Raw genomic sequence first — 18,119 nt, 5'->3', positions numbered from 1 at the left:
TCCCTTTTATCTGGAATCAAGCTGAGCAGACAGTTCTGGCTGGATTTGATTTAGATTTCTGCTTCTGCTGCAGTTCAGTGAATTTACTTTGCCACCCAGCTGTGACATATCTTCAAAAGATCCTACAACTCTGTCTGTGCAACTAAAGTCTAGCAGTAAAATAGTCCTTCTGAAGTTGTTTTATGGGGAACTTCAAGACAGCTTATAAGCATTCGATGCTCTGATCCAATCAGTCTAAATCGCTCTACTTTTTCTTTTCTTCCTTATTTTGTTTTTGGAGAAACGTTGCCATGGCACAATCGTCTCCTGTCATTTTTCTCCCTGTGCTGGAAAACGAAGGCAGCAAGCTGGGGCAGCCTCTTCTGTGTGACCTGCAGTTGCCACTCAGACTGACGGTGTCAGAAAAGCCCTCGTTGTTTCTAAACCCCCCCCCACCCCCCAACCAGAGCTGCAGGTCGAGGTTCAGCTTGCAGCGGGTGGGAGAGATTTCTCCGTTCCGCACGGAGGCAAATTAGCTGGCTTTTACGGCGCAGACAAACATTTCCTCCTACACATCCACACTATTTGTTTATCAGATATTGTAGTCAGTAAGAGCTACATTATGCATGAGGCTACACAATGCTTAATTACACTTGCATGATTTGGATTCCTCATTCAAATTGGGTTGTTTGATATGTGGACAATTCCTAAGAGAAAACATGTAATTACTGCACTATTTCCATTTGGAATGGAAGCCCCTGCTCGCTTGTATAAGTGATGATTGGATTTAATGTCAAACAAACTCTCTCTGTCATTCATTTAGAAACCTGCTTTTTAATGCAGACTTTGGGAGTTTCTTCTTCTTCTTGGTGTAATGACGGCATTAAAGCCTGGGTTGTAAATTTCATATCCTACTTTTCTGCCACATAACACCTTCTTAACAAGGACCACTTTGTTGGAAACCATTTGATGATGCAGCTTTTGAAAGAATGATTTGAATTTGAAAGTGAGAGGCAAGTTGTGAAGCCCTTGCTAAGTGTTTTTTTTTTTCTGCGTCAATCCAAACTTTTCTATTTATGAGCACAAGGACAACCAAAATGTTTGAATGGGTGAAACAGGATGGATGGATGGATGGATGGATGGAAAAATACATGCATGAGAGGATGGATGGTAGACGTGTATCAGTTCATCACCATCAGCCCTTTAGGAATAAGGTGATAAGCTGTGTAATTTACCAAGTCAGATGTGACGAAGCTCTATTTTAGTTGTTTTGAACCACTGTAAACCAGCCAGAGTCGGGGGTGGGGGGAGGGGTAATCACACCTTTTACAGTAATCCTCAAAACAACTTTCAGCTCAAAATCGGCTTTCCAGGAAAGTTGGAATTCCACTCTTATTACCGTGTGGAATAAATGCTTATCCGCGCTCTACCTTGGGAGTTTTTGGCAGCAACCACAAAATCCTTTTCAAAGAGACTGAAACTTAAGCAAACAGCATGTGGCGATTGGGGTAAATGTATTTGAATGAGCCCACTCCACTTCTTGCTGACATTAGCTTTTCAATGCTATATCTCTGACAGATGGAGAATAAGATGCGTCCACATCTCCAGTACGTAGTGTGATGCCCTTTTTTTTTTCCTTGTCCCACTCTTCAAATAAAAAAATAAACATAAACTGAACAGCAGGAACCCTAAGTAGTAAATAAACAGTGTGTTGATGCTGCCCTCTACTGGTGTTGCTGCATCAAACGTTTGTAAATCTTTGGAAGAATTCACATACATGTAAATGTTAATGTTTTTCACACAGACTTTTGTGTCTGGACCGGCCTACAAATACCCCTTGATCTACTCCGTTCCATTCGTAGCTCCGGCTGCAGGTTTAGAGTTGGTGTAGAAGTCCAACCAGATCACCGCAGCTGGTACATTGGGCCTGTTGGCTGCTTCTTGGACGAATGCTCTCCTGTCCCAGCCTGTAATTTTAGGGGAATGAACAATGCCTCAGTAGGTTTGCAGTCATGTCATTCTCTTCCATTTTCAGATGATGGATTCGACAGTCGCAGATGTCCAAAGCTTGGGATATTGTTTTTTTTTAACCTTACCTCACCACTTTCATGATGCGTTCCTTGGTGTTTGTTCGGTATTGTTCTTTAAACCGCCCCCCCAAAAAAAACCATATTGTAAACAAACATCTACATTTATACTTAGGTGGCTGGATTCTTTCTTTGCCTGCACCGAGTTTTATCCTTGTCCTCACTTTGAGTTGATCTTGCATTAAAGGTTTCACGCTCATCTTTGTGGCCAGTGCCCTTCAACTTTTGGCTGTTTATTTTCTTAAAATAGTGAAGTAATTAGCAGGATCCTGTAGAACCTGGCTGCCTGCTGAGGAGGCAATTACATAATTTGATTCAGATGCACTTCTCCAGTTATGTTTCCAATTGTTAAAAGACATCAGGCTCTCCAGAACTGGAGTTTGAGATCCCTGGTCAAATATATAAAAATCCTAATTACAAAAAAAAAAATAAATTAAAAAAAGTTTGTGGTTTTAACATGAAAAAGGTCAAAAGGGCACGAACACTTTGCAAGACACTGCATACAGTCTTATAATTGGATAAACAATAACATCCAGATTTAGTATGTTTTCTGTGTCCATTTCAAAGTTATTTAAAAACAGGAAAAAAAAGGCACATTTTTGCCTATGCAAATATTACAATGTACTTAAACATTGTGATAACCGAACTCACAACGTCTAAGAATATGAGCAAGATGAACACTGCAATTTTAAACTAAATTAAAAAGAAAACCTTTAGCTTGGAAAGAAAAGCAGACAGTTTAACGTCCCAGTCTGAATCTGAACATTCATTTTCACGCTGCTAATGCTCCCTCTTTAAACTGTGAGGCGAAAAAAAAAATCATCTCTTGACATCTCCCTCTCCTGTAACTGCACTTACCATGACATTTTATTCCTTTAGCTTGTAATTGATTTCTCCTTCAGTTCATTAAATTGCCCGCAGAGCACCTGCAGCACAAAGCTAGTTAGCAGACGCCCAGCAGGAGCTTAATCCCTTAAAAAGAGGTGAATTAATGAGTGTTCGAGTAATGCATTGATTAAAGAATCAGTGCCTTTGTTTCTTTGCATGAATACTGTAATATTCAACAGTGTTAAGCACCAAGAAGAGCACATTTTTTCCAATATTTTTCCATCAATACAGATCTCAGTGTAATATCCTTTGGCTGATTGTGAATCCTTAATCTTCTCCGTCGAGGAGGTTATTAAAGGAAGACATCCCAGGAGTGTTACTGTCCATCATATTCAAAAAGCTTATTGCAGACTTTTCATTACATCCAGGCCATGTTCAATAGTGGCTCAAGAATAAAAAGATTTTTGAGGTAGCTTTGTTTTGATACACATGATAGAGTCAAACAGTAAAAATGTACTTTCATCATTATGAGGAAGTTTAGTTTCCATTTTGTGCAAAGTTGATGTAATAAATGCTAAAACACACAAATCTGATTATGATTATATATACACGCATACATACACTCATTAGCAGAACTGCAGAACTTGAGGTACTCGGGTGATGGAAAGCACCCTGACATATCTGCATTAATTAAATGTTGTAAGATGAGTTAAACATTTTATAGTTTAAAGTTGCATCCAATTTAATCTCCTCAGGTAAATATGGTTGCCATTTTCATTCTTCAGGTCTAAACATCACCTATTGAGTATCTATCCCATGGTGACCATCCTGGGCCGCTGTTCAGGACAAAGTCTCCTGCAAACACATCATGTTTAGGTTAGTAAAGGACCCAAGCACAGAGACTGATGATGGGGGAGGAGGGGGGAAACAGCATTCTTTTAATTATAAACAACAAACTACTCTGTAGACTTACAGTCAGATCCAAGGGACCTAGAAGGACATCATGACAGAAGGATCCAGTGATAAACAATGAACATTCAGGAGCTTAGATAGTGAGGAGTGTGAATGTTGACAAGAGGCAGGTGGCTGATTACTAACAGGGTGCAGCTGGGAGGGAAGGCAAACATGTAGACTGAGGGAAGAAGAACAATTAACACTAGAGCTGAACAAAGACTCAAGGAAACGAGCCAGAGGGCCAACACTGATCCAAGAACACAAAATCCAAATGCACAAAGAACAGAAAGCAAAAATAAACTACAGACAAAGGAATTAATTTGTATGCCGAGACCTTTTGAACGACTACGAATAAAAGGGATTGAACAGAATATGGTGGATATAAAGAAACAAAATGATCAAACTGCTAACACCCCAGGTCCATGACAGAGAGCTCACCACCTGGAAAGACGGGATTCATCCTGATTATGTCGCGTATTAACATGAATGTAACTTCACCTAACCTGATGGCTACAAAAGAAAAGGCATCCAAAGTCCCCTCAAATCTCTCCTCTTTCACACAGTCACTAAAATAAATTAAAAAACTAAAAAATAAAAAATAAAAAAAATTGCAGAAAAAAGAAAAAATGAGCCCCTAAACAAAAACTGAGACTAATTACCAAGCTGTTTACTTGCTGAAGGGGAATCACTAATTAACCAAATGTTTACTTCATGTCTTCTGTGTTCCTACTGAAAAATGCATTTTTCTTATGTAACGAAAAAAAAAGAAGAAAAGTTTGATCTTTAATTCCTTTTTGGAAAAAGGCTCATAACTGTTGACGGCAACAGACCTGACCAGCTTTGCTTCAGATCACTGAAAGTAAAACTCCAAAGAACGAGTAAATACTCTACATATTTATTCACGTCAACACTCCAAACATTTGAACTAAAAGCATCTTTTGCAAATCTACCTGCTTCTCTGATGAATGAAAGAGAAACCAGCAGCAGCTGTTCCATACATTTCACAGCACACTTCCGTGAAAAACATGCCAACAGAGTTGTTTTTGTCTTTTCGAAAAGATTACACGGCCTACATCACGCAAAAGGTAAAGCAGCAGAATACATCTGTAAACATTAGTGGTGTGTTTTATCTCTGCTGCAGCTCCCCCACCCCATCCCATCAGCGGCTTAGTTTGAGCGAGGTGGGATGAACGTCGCAGATGTCGAACCACTGCTGATCCACCTCCTTGTGTGGCATCAAGCCATTTCGCGGCAGAAAGGGCCGGCGCCAGCGTTCGCGGCTGCCCACCACTCGCCAGAAGCGCGTGCCCTTGAGCAGAAAGAGGGCATTGTGGGAGTAGGAGAAGTAGGCAGCGTCGATGCTGCCATCTGGATGGTCTCCGCTCTCCACCGGAGGGAAAACATCTCGGATGTGTTTGGGGAAGCCACTCGCCAAGCTGTTTGTTTCCACGCTGAATGCATACACCTGTTCAGACGGAGAGAGTTGGAGCATTTCGCAAAAACAGAGATCTGACTAATTACAAATAACAGAGAAAGTGTAGGACTTTTGTCTGCTTGAATACGCTCCCAAAGGACACTGAAAAAAAAACAATTACCCAGTGCTCTTTACAAGCCAACTGCCAGGTGTTGTATTGTTAAAGATTTAAATGATTGGGTGATGTCATTTAATCATCTGTTCTCCCCTTGCTTTGACTTTTACTGCAAAGGTTACATAATTAAACTGCACTTAGTTAACTGCAATATAAATCCAAGAATTTGTTTCTTACTTGAGCTCTTCTGAAGAAGTAGATGTGGGAGTCTCTCCTGTCATAAAAGGCCGAGTCAATCGGACTGGGAATCCCCGGGAAGCCCTCAGAAATCAGCCTCGGATAGCGGCGGCCCTCAGAGTCGTGCCTAAACACCCGGTCGTTCTCGCTGTCGTATCTCCAGAACTGCAGACCTTCAACAGCGACAGGCTGTCACACGGACTTCCCCTCAAATGTCCCACTTGTAGGAAAACGGTGGAAATGAAATAGTTTCTCTACCTTTAAAGAAGTAAACGGCCTCTCTTCTTCTGGACCACACGTGTACGTACGCGTCTACTCCATCGCTGGGGATCCCGTGCCAGCCGATTTGCAGCGCGACTGGGTCCCCGTAGCGCGTCCTGTTGTTTCTGTTCTCGTACAGCCAGTACCAGCCGTCTCTCATGAAGTACGTGTTGAAGCGGATCTTTACGTCCCCGTAGGGCGTCTTCTCTTTCCTGATCCAGTCAAACACGGTGCTGAACCGGCCTTTACAGCCACCTGGGGAAGGGGGGGGGGTGTGCAAACGTGAGGAGAAATAAGCAGCAATTACAAAAATAATCTCATGTAATTGTTATGTATCTTTATCCCACACTGAATCTCTTGGGATTTTTAGTTGAGTGTGTCCAAGAAGTGTTAGTATTAGAGCACCATATAGATGCTGAATAGCTTTTCTGTCCATCCAGTCCATCTCAAAGCTGGATTCATGGGGCAAATAGCTGGGCTGCATTATGGATCCAGGCCTGTAGATATGAGGCAGCCCCAAAACATGGCCGATCTCATGAACTGCCACCTAAGAGGAAGGATATGAAAGGGGGCAGTCAGTCAACATTTAGATTTTCCAGTAGTAACTGGCTATACTCAGCATACTTACTCACTTTAAGGAGGCTTATACCAGTGTGAGAACTGGGACCAGTGAAATGCTCATCATCGTCAAAATGGATATCTCCCAGGAACCACGCGTGGGCAAATTCCTGACCAGTGCCATCAAACTTTTGATTACATCCCAGATGTCTTCCTGTGAGGAAGGGACAATGTGAAGAAAAAGATAAAAGAAAAGAAAAAATGATTCCTATTTTTCATTTATATAAATTATAAAATAATCCAAAAACTAAAAAAAAAGAAAAAAAAAGATTTTCAATTAGGCATCAAAAGGCTATTTGATTAATCCTAATCACCTTTGTCAGCTTTATTTTAAAATCTACAGTAGTTAGTTTGACTGAATTATTCTACAATAAATAAAGGAATTTTTAAAACATAAATTTTAATCTGTGAAAACCACTAGCACACAAAAAAACCCCCAAAAAACCTATTTTATCACTGACGAAATCTAAGGTATATTGTGGCTATTTAAATACAGAGTATTGATTCCTCTAAGTATTTATTAATGCAAAAGTAATGCATTTATTTCCCTGAAATTCTTTTCTTTTTTCCCCATCCTCAGTTTAAAAAAATATTCATACTTGTAAATTGTGAAAACACATTCTAGACTTGACAAATACCTTTTGCTGTAAGCATATCTCCAGGTCTTTTGGTTTATATTTTCCACATCTAGAGACTGAAACACTTGCCAAACAGCTCAAGCTTAATCAGTTTGGATAAAGACCATCTGTGAGCATCAGGTTTTTTTTTTTTTTTAAATCTTTCCACTCGGATATATTTAGGTCTGGAACTTTGAATGAGTCATCCTAACACATAAATATGCTTTGGTGCACAGTATATTTTCACATCACCTTTTGCATATTGGCTAGAAACATCCATTTTGGTTTCATCTGACCAATGCTACTGTAAGTTAGTCACAATTTTGATTAAATACATTTAAATTTGTGGCTGTAAAACACTCTGGCTCAAAAGTTCACTACAGAGTGACAGACATTACTAAAACCCAGTAAATTATGTACAATGCATTATGACAAAGTGAGTATATGACATACTGACTAATGCCCACCCGTGCCAAAGCCCAGCTTGATATCAACATCCTCCAAAGGTGACCAGGTATCTTCAACAAATTCCAGCGGAGACACCTCACTCCACATTCTGAAGGCCAACCTGAAGATGTACCTCTGCTCATCAACGGTCAGCTGGCTACTGTAACCTTCTCCAATTAACCGCCACCTCAGAACGTCCTTAGAAAACGCCATGTACCCAGATTCTGTCAAATCCCGCTTTTGCCTCTTTTTTGACACGAGATCAGCAAGGTGACGCCTTCTGTTCTGCAGAGGTTGACTCTGGCTTGAGCTGCTGCTGCTGCTGCTGTTTCTGTTTCCGGTTGGATTACCCAAACTATTGTTTTTGTGTGTATCATTTGAAATAGTCAGGAGGCTTTCTGTATCGTTAAAATTTAATATGTCGTCCTCAGAAGAGTTTGATGAGCTGCCAATTATGCTGCTTTCTGTGTTGTTACCGTCGGCCTCGTCGAAAGTTTCATTCCAACTGTTTTCCAACTCCGAGCCACCGATGTGGCTCTCTGTTACAACATGTGGATTTGGGTCTGTCTCCTTGTCAGGAACCCCACACCTTGGTTTGTTCATCGCATCCTTGGTGGCATCATCAAACACTCCTGTAACAGGAAGTCCAGATACCATCTGAAACTCTTTAAGGGCTGAAACAAATGCTTGACTCTCAGATTCACTTTTGTGGACCTCGCCATGACTAGTTTTAGGTATGTCCCTTGAAAGAGGCACTGAGGTTCCCTCTTGGATTGCAGTTTGAAAGTCATCCAGGAAGTCATCACTGAAGGAAATGCCACTTTGTTTCATCTGGATCTCCTCCCTCTGGGTTGGTTTGATAAATCCATACCTAGAAAGAAATAACTGAAAGGATATCCACAAGACAATTATTGTAAAAATACTATGAACCGTATTGAGATCCTCCTGCTGAAATGTTTTCCAGTTATTTTTTGTTGTCTGCAGCCATTTAAACATCAAACCAAGGAGAGTTTTCACAATTCTATGGCTGCGACTTTTGCTACTTGCAATTTTTATATGGAATAAGCCCCTAAGTATGTTAATATTAGCACATCACCAATGTTGGCATAATACACGTACCATGAGCACATCAGCAAATTTGACTAAGGTTAGCTTACATGCTTTTTCTTTTTTCTTTTCCATTTAAGTTTCATTAAAATGTCAGTAAAACATGGAAAAAATAAAATTTGAATAATTACCTCCGCTTCATATTCGTCTGTTATGACAGGAGCTTGGTGAGATGTAGGAATCTGCATGTCGGAATGATCCCTGTTGTGGAAAAGTTTCTCAGCATGGTTTGGGTTTGTCAGAAAAACTAAAAGCATCAGCTGGATAATAGTCAGCATCGTGTTTCCAGTCGACTCGTTGACCTTTGTGGAGGAACCAAGTAGTCCAAGGACAGAGCAGCACTGCTTTATAAGCAAGTCCTGAGTTTCTACACACCCACTTTTAGCCACTTTCCTTAGTTGTGTGTGAAAAGTAAACTTCTCCTCGGTGAATACAACTGGATGTGTTATTCATGCTCCAGTTACTTAGATAAACAGTCGCTAACCTGTGGACTGGGCTACGATCTCACTTTCATGCGAACAACAAACGATGTCAACAAAACACAGCTTGCCATTTTTAATCACATTAACCAAGCTTTATTTTAAAAAACTAATCTCAACACTAACAAGTTTGAAATAAAATAAACTTCCTTGACCCTTCATGACACAAACATTTTTTCAGTGCAAATTTTAAGTCCAGCAATGGTGACATGAGCAGCAAAATATTAAACATGATTGGACATTTTTTTTTAAATATAATGTTGAACCAGACAGACAACAGATAGATTGGTCGGATTTAAAGAGTAGATGACTCAGGATGGTCACTGTAGAGCCGTGGCTATCGCTGCTGCCAAATGCTCCGCCGTTGGCTTTTCAGCTGTGCAGCTCACGCAGAGGCCTTCCGCTGCCATGGCGTCCCGTGTAGTCGGCCCGATGGCGGCAAACTACAGACAAATTGAGTCAGACACAAATATTTGTATTCAGGCATGTATTTGTATTCACAGTCCTTAATCAATACTTTGTAAAAATCACATTTTGCAAGGCGTTTGAGAAACGTCTCTACTTGTTTTGCAAATCTAGGGTTTAATTTAGAGCCACAGGATTACATTTCTTATGATAAAAGAGATATTTAAAACAAACTAAAACAGACAATACCTATGGTCATGTATATACTGGGATACATGACATTACTTTAAATTTTTGCGCTACTTTGTGTTGGCATATCGCATAAAATTCCAATAAACTACGCTGTGGCTGTAATGTGACAATGTGTGAAAAAGCTTAGAAGACGTCTGCAAGCAAGTACTTATGAATATAATAAGTAAGTATGGGTGTAGTATTTTCTGACTTGGAATTCTTTAGAAAAATAAAAGAACCAGTGAACGATTCATATCTTCTTGTGAGCAATTATAAAGAAACTATACCTTTATTTCATTGAGTTGGTCGCCCGACAGCCTTCGCACTGCTTCCAGGCAAAACTTCACCCCGGATGGACTGAAGAAAGCTATACTTGCTGGAGTTCCCTGTGAGTACATAAGTAAGTTACTATTTATAATATATTAAACAGCATTTTTTTTTATTTTATTTTTTTTACTTGAAAATACAGAAGAAGTTTGGTTTCACCTGCTCTGTGAAGTAGTTTTTCAGATTTTTCTCAAGATCTGGATGTTCAGCCGTTTGATAGACAGTCAGCGTCTCTAAGGGAACCCCTGGAAACAAAGAAATAAATCCCCCACGGTGACGAAGGTAGTGCAGTTATTATCTCATTAATTAGCTTAACCCCAGAGGGCATTTATGGACTTAAGTTTTAATTGTGAGACACAATAAAAGACAGTGCTTACCATTTTCCCTTAAAGCCGTGGGCAAGACTTCTCTTTTAATTGAGCCACAGGGGAAAAAAAGCGGTGGGATATCGGTGTCCTCTCCTAAGACAGAAAGAAGGACCACGTCACAGTGCTTAATAGAAATTTTCAATTTGCCTAATAAGCGTGAGAGAACAATACAGATCACATCATACTTTCAATAATAAGACGTGATAGGACATCAGCTGTCCCCGTGTCCTCTCCCAGGGGCTTCAGACCCAGACTTTGAACTGCACAGAGCAAAGCGCAAACAGAACAAAGATGAACACAAACCTTATGCTGATCATTCTTCACCAGATCATCTTCTTTATGTCGAGTTTTCATGTAACAATTTTTGATAATCGAGTGTGTTAAAATATCTATTTGACTGTCAATCTGTCATGTTTTGCATTGCTTGTATAATTAAATCAAACAATTCCACTAATTTGTGCACCTTAGCAATATGCTTATAGCTGTGCAAGTAGATGTTATTTTTGCCAACAATGAAATTACACAAAATCCTATTTTGACTGACGTCACAAGCAGTATTACATAATGAAAATTGGTCTCTTCCAGAGCAAACTTTCAGTCTGCAAAGACATTTAGCACTTGAGAGATCATGGGAAGAGTTTGTGAAGAAATTAGAAAGAGGTAAGGAATAAATGGAGACTTTGTGCTGATTTGAACACAATCTCTTGACAAAGTAACTAATATATATTTCATAGGGATTTCATATCACACACCAACACAAAATAGATTAAAATTGTGGAGTCAAAGTAAAATCAGGCTTAGTTTTCAAATGTATGCATCACAAAAAAATCCCAATAAAATATTCAAGCTTCATGTTGTGATGAGACACAACGTGGAAAAGTTGAACTACTACTATTGCAAGGCCTTGAATTGAGAATGTCCTGATCATCTGTAAGACAGCGCTACATCCCAATCCACATGTTTACGTAAAACACCTGCAGCTTTACACGAGCAACCGCAAATGATAGAACAGTGAAAACTTCATTTCAAGCAAACAAGGATAAAACATTCCATTTTACACACTGCTGCAAAAATAAAAACGGTGTATGTGTCAGAGAAAGTAAATTCAGCCTTTTTTCTTTTTTTTTTTAAATAGACAATGGAGAAGTTAAGCAAACATTGGGAAGTTTTCCACCTGCTTGTTGTCTGTATGTCACAGCAATCTGTCACTTGTGTCTAACAACTGGCTGACCGTACTCAAACCTCTTCACACATGTCTGCAAGCACCAGGTGCATGTCGCACTCAGATATAAATAGTTTATGAGGTGCAATATCCACTAGGAACGTTTAGGAAACGCTGATTTAAGAAAATTGTGCTCAACGGCTTACCTAATGCTGCGGTTGCCTTCCCGACCACATATATGGATTTTGAGTTCCATTTGTCTTTTATGGATTTGTTCCATTCTGGATAAAGAAGACATGTTTTGCCAATCATAATGTAAAATTTAACTTCCAGAGAAACACACTACAAATGTCTGCTAATGCTTAAAGCATGTGCTTATTTTATGGGATAAATTCACCTTCTCTCCTTCCTCCCATGTCTAAACACATCTTCACAGCCTCCACTGCTCTGGGACTGGTAAAGATCAGGCCACCATGTTTCTCCGGCTGGAAAAGCTAATAAAAGCAATACATTCTATTTTAAAAACTTGTTAAAAACCCATGTTTCTTTTATGAATTTACGATGCTTATTTCTAATACAGTACTCATATTAAAGGTTATGTTTTCAGTGTGGGGTTATGCTGATACAGCATTAACAGATTACAATTTTTGAATTGTTGAACATTTTTGTTCCAGGGGTTGCAAACATAAATGCATTTCTGTTTATGCATGATGGAGATATTTATTCCTTTATAATGAAACGTACCTTATCGGAAAAGGTGTTTAATGAGACAAACTTAAAAGACAAGACAGGGATGAGTGTTGCTTTGTGTCCATGCGATTCCAATTCCTTTAGACGCAGAAAATGACACATAAAAACCATTTCATCAATCACATTACTACGGTTTCTTCTGGATTCGGATAAGTGCGCTTCTACCTTCATGTAGGGATCAGGTGCAGATTCCTCGTCTCTCGGCTCTTTAAGTAGTAATACATGCATCCTGGCAAAGAAACGCTAGATAACTAAGAATACGGAGAAAGTAAGATTTTAGGTTCTTTTGTTGAAAGGGCAACGGAATACAGAAACCCAAAGTAGAAAAACGACCACTGACAGTGGGTGTGGAGGCTCTTATAAGTCAGTCACTCCCTAAAACTGTCACATACTGATAACGTTATTGACTCACCCTTACTGTGCTGGTGAACAACAGCAAGTACTGGCAATATTCACTAGCAGCAAACAGAAATTACAATTGTTGTCCTTTAAAGTTAAACACACAGTGATATTTTCGGAATACAACTGAGTGTTCTGCAGCCTGATTGTTATTGTTTACTATTGGTGACACATTAGCTATAGTGAAGAGAATATACCGAAAGCTACTAGTTATAAAATAGACAAAACAGAAACGGTTTGGACTTTTTGATTAAAATCAAGATGTAACGTACCTTCAGCTGTCCATACAGATGTTCTCATGTATGATCAAGAATGGGTGTCCACAGATGACGTATTGCAGTTTTTTAACGTAAATGATGTGTGCACAATCAGCTGAACAAGTGTTAATTTTAAAAGACCAAAGAAAAAAATGTTACCGTGCGTTTAATACGGTTGTGCTTTCCCCCAAATTGCTGATTTTGTTAGCGTCTAAACTGTGTTTTCCCCGGTTAGGGAGAATAGTTAATTCCATTTCCTGTTTGCAGTCAAGCCGACATTGCGGTTCCCATGTACAGCGGAGAGCGACAACCCTGTACGTTTAGAGCCAAAATGGCGGCCTCCGGGCTTTAGCTTCTGCGTAGATTCTGCTGAATAGATGTCGAAGAGCATAGAAGCTGGGTACAAGAGCTACGAGTTTGTTTCGCACGTCGACCTCTCTGCCATATTGCGAGTGCCACTTTTTAGAAAGACGCGTAAAAAAAGCTAAGAATGCGAGAGTTGACATATCCTTTCGTAGAGATCATAGCGGCGTCTGGTCTTCTATTTCTATGTCCTGAACTATGACCCTTTCCCCGCCCACCTAAAAATAAACGTGTTTCACGCTTGCAAGCATGGCTTCTTCGGCTAAGAGGAGAGCAGTTGGCGTGGGTGAAAATCCCGAAGAAAGTGAGAACAGCTCGGATGAGAACCCCGAGGATGATGATGAGTCCGTGGAGGAGGACAGCGATGAAGAAATTAATGAGGTGAAACAACAAATAACTCATTAAGTACTTAAATGGCATCCTTAGCCTGTTAGCTGGAATCTTCCGTTTATTTACGAGGTCTGCACACGAACCTTATTTGACGCTTTTCTTGTTATTGCTTTGCTGGAGTACGTGAAGCGAAATTTGCTTCACATTCTTACGTTTGTGCGTTTACTTTATTAGATTAAACACGTAAGCTTTTGGCCATTACTGTTGGTCTGTAATTTTCACCTTTTCCACTTTTTCTTTCAGGAGGTTTTGGTGGATTTTGAGGCGCACGCTATTTCATCCAATGATTTCAACGGCGTTAAGAAGCTGTTGAATCGGGTAAGAAACCGTATCTTTGTATGAAAAATCTGGTCTGCCCGAGAGAGCTGTTTATTGATGTCACTTCTGTTATGATTGGCCACAGCTCTTCCTGAAGGCTCACGTGGACGTATCGGAGATGACTGACATTATTATCCAGCAGAATCACGTCGGAAGTGTGGTCAAGGTGGGTTTATCGTTACATTACATGCTTTTTGATCTCACTTGCTTTGTCTTGCTTTCCGTTAACGCTGTCCCTTCGTTTGGCTGCAGCAAGCCGAAGTGCCAGAGGACAGCGATGATGATGATCCAGATGAAGTGTTTGGGTTCATCACTATGCTCAACCTGACAGAGAGAAAGGTAACATTGCAGCCATACGCAACCCTGAGAGGTTGTCCGGTGCTAAAAATCAATCATTCATCTGTCCAACAATCCAGTCGTGCATCCTTCATCTGTACATGCAGATGTTGTTTAGCCAATTAATTTTATTTTCCGTCAAACAATATCTGTTCACCCAAATCACCCAACAAATCAAACCAACCATTCAGTCGAATCATCCATCCGGTTCTCTGCTCTCTTTTCCTTCTCATTTCCCGCCATATTTAAAGCGTGATCTGTGTAGAAATATTGTCCATAAATTTTCATGATTAATGTCTGTATTTATGCTTTAAATGGGTTTTTAATTTGTGCCTCGGGAAAGATGCAACTTGGGAATTAAAAATGCTTTGAAATCCCTTTTAAATGTAAGGGGTGATTATTTTTATGTTTTATTTTGCAGGGTGTGCAGTGTGTGGAGGATGTCAAGGAGCTGGTAGTGGACCAGTGTGAGAAGAACGCTCCTCACAGCACAACAGAACAGCTCGAGAAGATCCTCAGCGACACGAGCAAACCTGTGGGTCTGCTGCTGAGCGAGCGCTTCATCAACGTACCTCCACAGATCGCCCTTCCTCTCCATAAACAGCTCCAGTGGGTCCTCGGTTTTACTTCTTATCGCTTCCTGGCTCAAATATTTTACATCGGCTAATCCGGGTTGCTAAAACAAAATTGATTTTTGTCTTTCAGGAAAGAAATGGCAGATGCCCAGAGGACAAACAAACCGAGCGGGAGGTGTCACTACTGCCTGATGATCAGCAAGACGTGCAAAGAGGCAACCAAGAGCATCCCAGCTAGGGGAGAAGCTCCAAAAGAGGAGTACATGTTTATCAATGCGGAGGAGGAATTCTTTCATGAGGTACAGTCATAAATCATACAAGCTGTGGAAGATTTAAACCAGATTGGATCTACAGGTCCCAGTAAATCAGAAATAATTAGTTCATTTTAGTAGTTTTATTCAAAATGTGAAAGTAGCATAGATTGCACAGTGACATGATATATTTGAGGTGTTTATTCCTGTTAGATTATGACTTACAGCTGATGAAAACCAAAAATTCAGTTTGTCATTAAATGCAAGTACAAAAAGGCGAATGTTACTGCCTACATAAGGTGCTGCATCTGAGGTTAATGTAAAGTTGAGTGGAAGGACAAAGTGTGGTGGAAGGTGCATGAGTGGGAAATCAACTGTTTTTGGTCCTCTGTGTTCATCTAGTTCAAAGTCAGCACATTAATGTAGGAGATCATACAAAATGAGACCTGACCAAGTACTGAACTATTATGCAATACAGTACACGAACATATTTCTCAGAATGTGTATTAAAATGCTTTTTATTGGGCTTACGTAAGATTTTGATTTGTGGCAAACAGATATTGGGTTTTCATGAGCTGTAAATCATAAAAGAATTAACCCCTAGCCCCCCCAAAAAATATTTTACTGAATTACCAAATCTTTAAATAAAATCCAAATTCACTGACTCTGCTTTTAGCTTATTCTTAGCTTTTGTTTTACAGCAAGCCATCATCAAGTTCCACTACTCAGTAGAAGAGGATGCAGATTCCTGTCTAAGTGGCAGGTGGTCGTCTGACGATGTTCCCATGAAGCCTTTCAGGACGGTGATGGTGATTCCTATGGACAGAATGCCTGCTGTAATGGAAAAACTAAAGGAATACCTGACTGTGTGAGCCAAGACTCAGACAATCTGGAAATTATGCAAAAAGGCTGTTTAAAACCTCAGCTACCGTTGGTGGCTTCCTGATTCTAAAAACAGCTTTTGTGGCTAAATACGTACAAGGCAACAGCAATTAAAAGACTAGCTTTTTAATTCTGTCTGAATAAATTTACTGTACAATAAGACTACACATAAGTTGTAATTAAGTCAAATGAAGTAAATGTATGCTTTTCATATTGAAATCCTGTTTTGTCCACTTCAGCAGTTTTCAAAGAAGCTTCATGATTACATCTTGCAAAAGAAAAAAAAAACTCTGAAATATTAAAAGCTCATTCTTGTTTTTCCATTTCAACTCCTTAGGCTGTTTGTTGATCTAGACAGAAATATAACAGCTTACGCATCTGAAATAACTTTTGGGATACTTGGTTGTTTTACACACAGTACTCTGGGATATATCTTGGGAAAAGTAGCGAATCTACATACTGGAACTTATTACCGATACCGTTTTCAATGTCGGCTCTTTAGTCTTCAGTGAAGTGTTTACAAAAGCTTTCAGGCTACAAACAACCCCTGTAGGTTCTGTCTGCTCCAAATAGTTTACTTGCGTAAAACCCAGATGCTTCAGCTCACTGAATCACACATTTGTCAGTTTGTGTTCCAGCTGCACAGCTTCTGTCAGTGTCACTGTTTCTGTTTGTGGTTTGTTTCTTTGTGCAACGTCTGGATTCCTCGAAGTCCAACATGACTTGCAGTATGTCTTTGCTTTCACTAGGGGGCAGATTGTAGAAGAAGTACATCGGTGCCATTTCATTGAACCTAAAACACAAAATCATATTAAAAATATACATTCCAAGAAAATGTAGTTCATATAAAAGAGCAAAAAGAAAAAAAAATCTGTAGGTATTTTAAGATAAATATTTGTTTGGTAATTCAAACAGGAGCAATTATAAGGATTCCTACACTTTCTTAAATATTTGATTTGACTATTTAAGTCATATCCAGGTATGAATAATTAAGGAAAAGTTTGTCCTACAAGTTTCTGTAGAACAAGTCCAAAAAATGTTCAATAAATGTACTGGTTTTCTTAATTAATATTTATTTCAAGTACCTTAGAAAATCATTCCTTGACTTTAACAGTTTATCCAACAGTGTTTTGATCTTGACTTTTTGAATAAATGAGCAATTACAAACAACTTCAAAACAGCTATTTTACTTCCCTTTTCAGTCTCTATATGACTTCACATTTAGAATAAATAGGAATTTCAGTTATTCAACTACCAAAAACTTATTTTTAGGATTTTTAGAGAAATAAAAAGGAATAAAATTTTGCTTCCAAAAATCTGAATTTATTCTGAGAGTGATTCAAAACCAGGCTGCAATATTTGTTCAACAGGTACTTGTTCTGATCTATGTTCTTACAACTTATTTAAAAAGCAGGTTCAAGGTGAATGTTTTGTGCTCAAATGCCCAGGTTAGAAAATGGAAAAAAAAGAAAAAAAAAGTGTCAGAACCCTTACTTATAATTCATATGCACATGTCTGCTGAACTAAACTCACATTTGAGGGGAAATCTCCGACACTGTTCTCAAACTGTTTTCAGACAGGGCGTATTCGTTGAAGACCACCCACTCTGGTAGGCCCAGTTTGTGTGGCTGAACTCCGTAGCCAGAGAATGGCTGCAACTGGGCCACGTGGTTGTTCGTCAGAATGAGATAATTCCCCGATCCGTCCACATCTCGAGCAATCTCCGCAAATGGGAAAAATAAAAAATAAAAGAGGAAAATGATAAAAATGAATGAAGCTGAAGAGTACAAAGAAATATCACTAATGTGCTTTTATTTCCTACCTGCATGAAGAATCCAGCCAGCAGGGCTCTTTTTATGTCGTTAGTGTTTGTCTTGGTTCCAAAGGCTGGCTCAGAAATGGGAAGCTCAATTCGGNTGCATTTTTCTTATGTAACGAAAAAAAAAAAGTTTGATCTTTAAT

General features: G+C 39.4%; 4 protein-coding genes across 8 annotated transcripts; 1 reads left to right on the top strand and 3 right to left on the bottom strand.

Moving 5' to 3' along the window:
- Positions 1 to 1,478: 1,478 nt before the first annotated feature.
- LOC103150420 (matrix metalloproteinase-21-like) lies at positions 1,479 to 8,618 on the bottom strand. Of its 2 annotated transcripts, XR_001664491.1 has the most exons (9): positions 7,132 to 7,571; positions 6,508 to 6,647; positions 6,281 to 6,422; positions 5,873 to 6,130; positions 5,615 to 5,787; positions 3,868 to 5,313; positions 3,693 to 3,749; positions 3,516 to 3,575; positions 1,479 to 1,946 (listed from the first exon to the last, which is right to left on the bottom strand). XR_001664491.1 is itself a non-coding variant. In XM_007570038.2 (6 exons), exons 1-6 carry the CDS (start codon positions 8,551 to 8,553, stop codon positions 5,008 to 5,010), a joined length of 1,995 nt encoding a protein of 664 aa, XP_007570100.2. In that variant the 5' UTR covers positions 8,554 to 8,618; the 3' UTR covers positions 3,804 to 5,007. The 2 variants fall into 2 exon arrangements, 1 of the variants encoding a protein (XP_007570100.2); XM_007570038.2 differs by lacking the exons at positions 1,479 to 1,946; positions 3,516 to 3,575; positions 3,693 to 3,749; positions 7,132 to 7,571 and adding an exon at positions 7,578 to 8,618 and having other exon boundaries at positions 3,804 to 5,313.
- A 777-nt stretch (positions 8,619 to 9,395) lies between these two features.
- LOC103150430 (uroporphyrinogen-III synthase-like) lies at positions 9,396 to 13,286 on the bottom strand. Of its 4 annotated transcripts, none has more exons than XM_007570065.2 (10): positions 13,058 to 13,286; positions 12,552 to 12,615; positions 12,381 to 12,464; positions 12,034 to 12,130; positions 11,843 to 11,917; positions 10,660 to 10,734; positions 10,484 to 10,567; positions 10,266 to 10,351; positions 10,067 to 10,165; positions 9,396 to 9,586 (listed from the first exon to the last, which is right to left on the bottom strand). In XM_007570065.2, the coding sequence occupies exons 2-10, from the start codon at positions 12,612 to 12,614 to the stop codon at positions 9,464 to 9,466; spliced, it is 786 nt and encodes a 261-aa protein (XP_007570127.1). In that variant the 5' UTR covers position 12,615; positions 13,058 to 13,286; the 3' UTR covers positions 9,396 to 9,463. The 4 variants fall into 4 exon arrangements, with proteins under 4 accessions (XP_007570127.1, XP_007570111.1, XP_016536196.1 ...); XM_007570049.2 differs by having other exon boundaries at positions 12,552 to 12,637; positions 13,058 to 13,285; XM_016680710.1 differs by lacking the exon at positions 13,058 to 13,286 and adding an exon at positions 12,983 to 13,007 and having other exon boundaries at positions 12,552 to 12,637.
- Positions 13,287 to 13,561: 275 nt separating this feature from the next.
- Positions 13,562 to 16,370, top strand: LOC103150452 (protein BCCIP homolog). Its single transcript, XM_007570077.2, has 7 exons — positions 13,562 to 13,786; positions 14,039 to 14,113; positions 14,199 to 14,279; positions 14,366 to 14,452; positions 14,871 to 15,058; positions 15,155 to 15,323; positions 15,977 to 16,370. The coding sequence occupies exons 1-7, from the start codon at positions 13,655 to 13,657 to the stop codon at positions 16,145 to 16,147; spliced, it is 903 nt and encodes a 300-aa protein (XP_007570139.1). The 5' UTR covers positions 13,562 to 13,654; the 3' UTR covers positions 16,148 to 16,370.
- LOC107838434 (putative pre-mRNA-splicing factor ATP-dependent RNA helicase DHX32) lies at positions 16,352 to 18,067 on the bottom strand. Its single transcript, XM_016680722.1, has 3 exons — positions 17,980 to 18,067; positions 17,691 to 17,878; positions 16,352 to 16,950 (listed from the first exon to the last, which is right to left on the bottom strand). The coding sequence occupies exons 1-3, from the start codon at positions 17,983 to 17,985 to the stop codon at positions 16,761 to 16,763; spliced, it is 384 nt and encodes a 127-aa protein (XP_016536208.1). The 5' UTR covers positions 17,986 to 18,067; the 3' UTR covers positions 16,352 to 16,760.
- Positions 18,068 to 18,119: the final 52 nt, after the last annotated feature.

Source organism: Poecilia formosa, unplaced genomic scaffold (assembly GCF_000485575.1).
Source record: "Poecilia formosa unplaced genomic scaffold, Poecilia_formosa-5.1.2 Scaffold7, whole genome shotgun sequence".
NCBI classification, from domain to species: Eukaryota; Metazoa; Chordata; class Actinopteri; order Cyprinodontiformes; family Poeciliidae; genus Poecilia; species Poecilia formosa.
The sequence above is the reverse complement of the archived record's forward strand: the minus strand, read 5'-3'. Positions and strand labels throughout refer to the sequence as shown.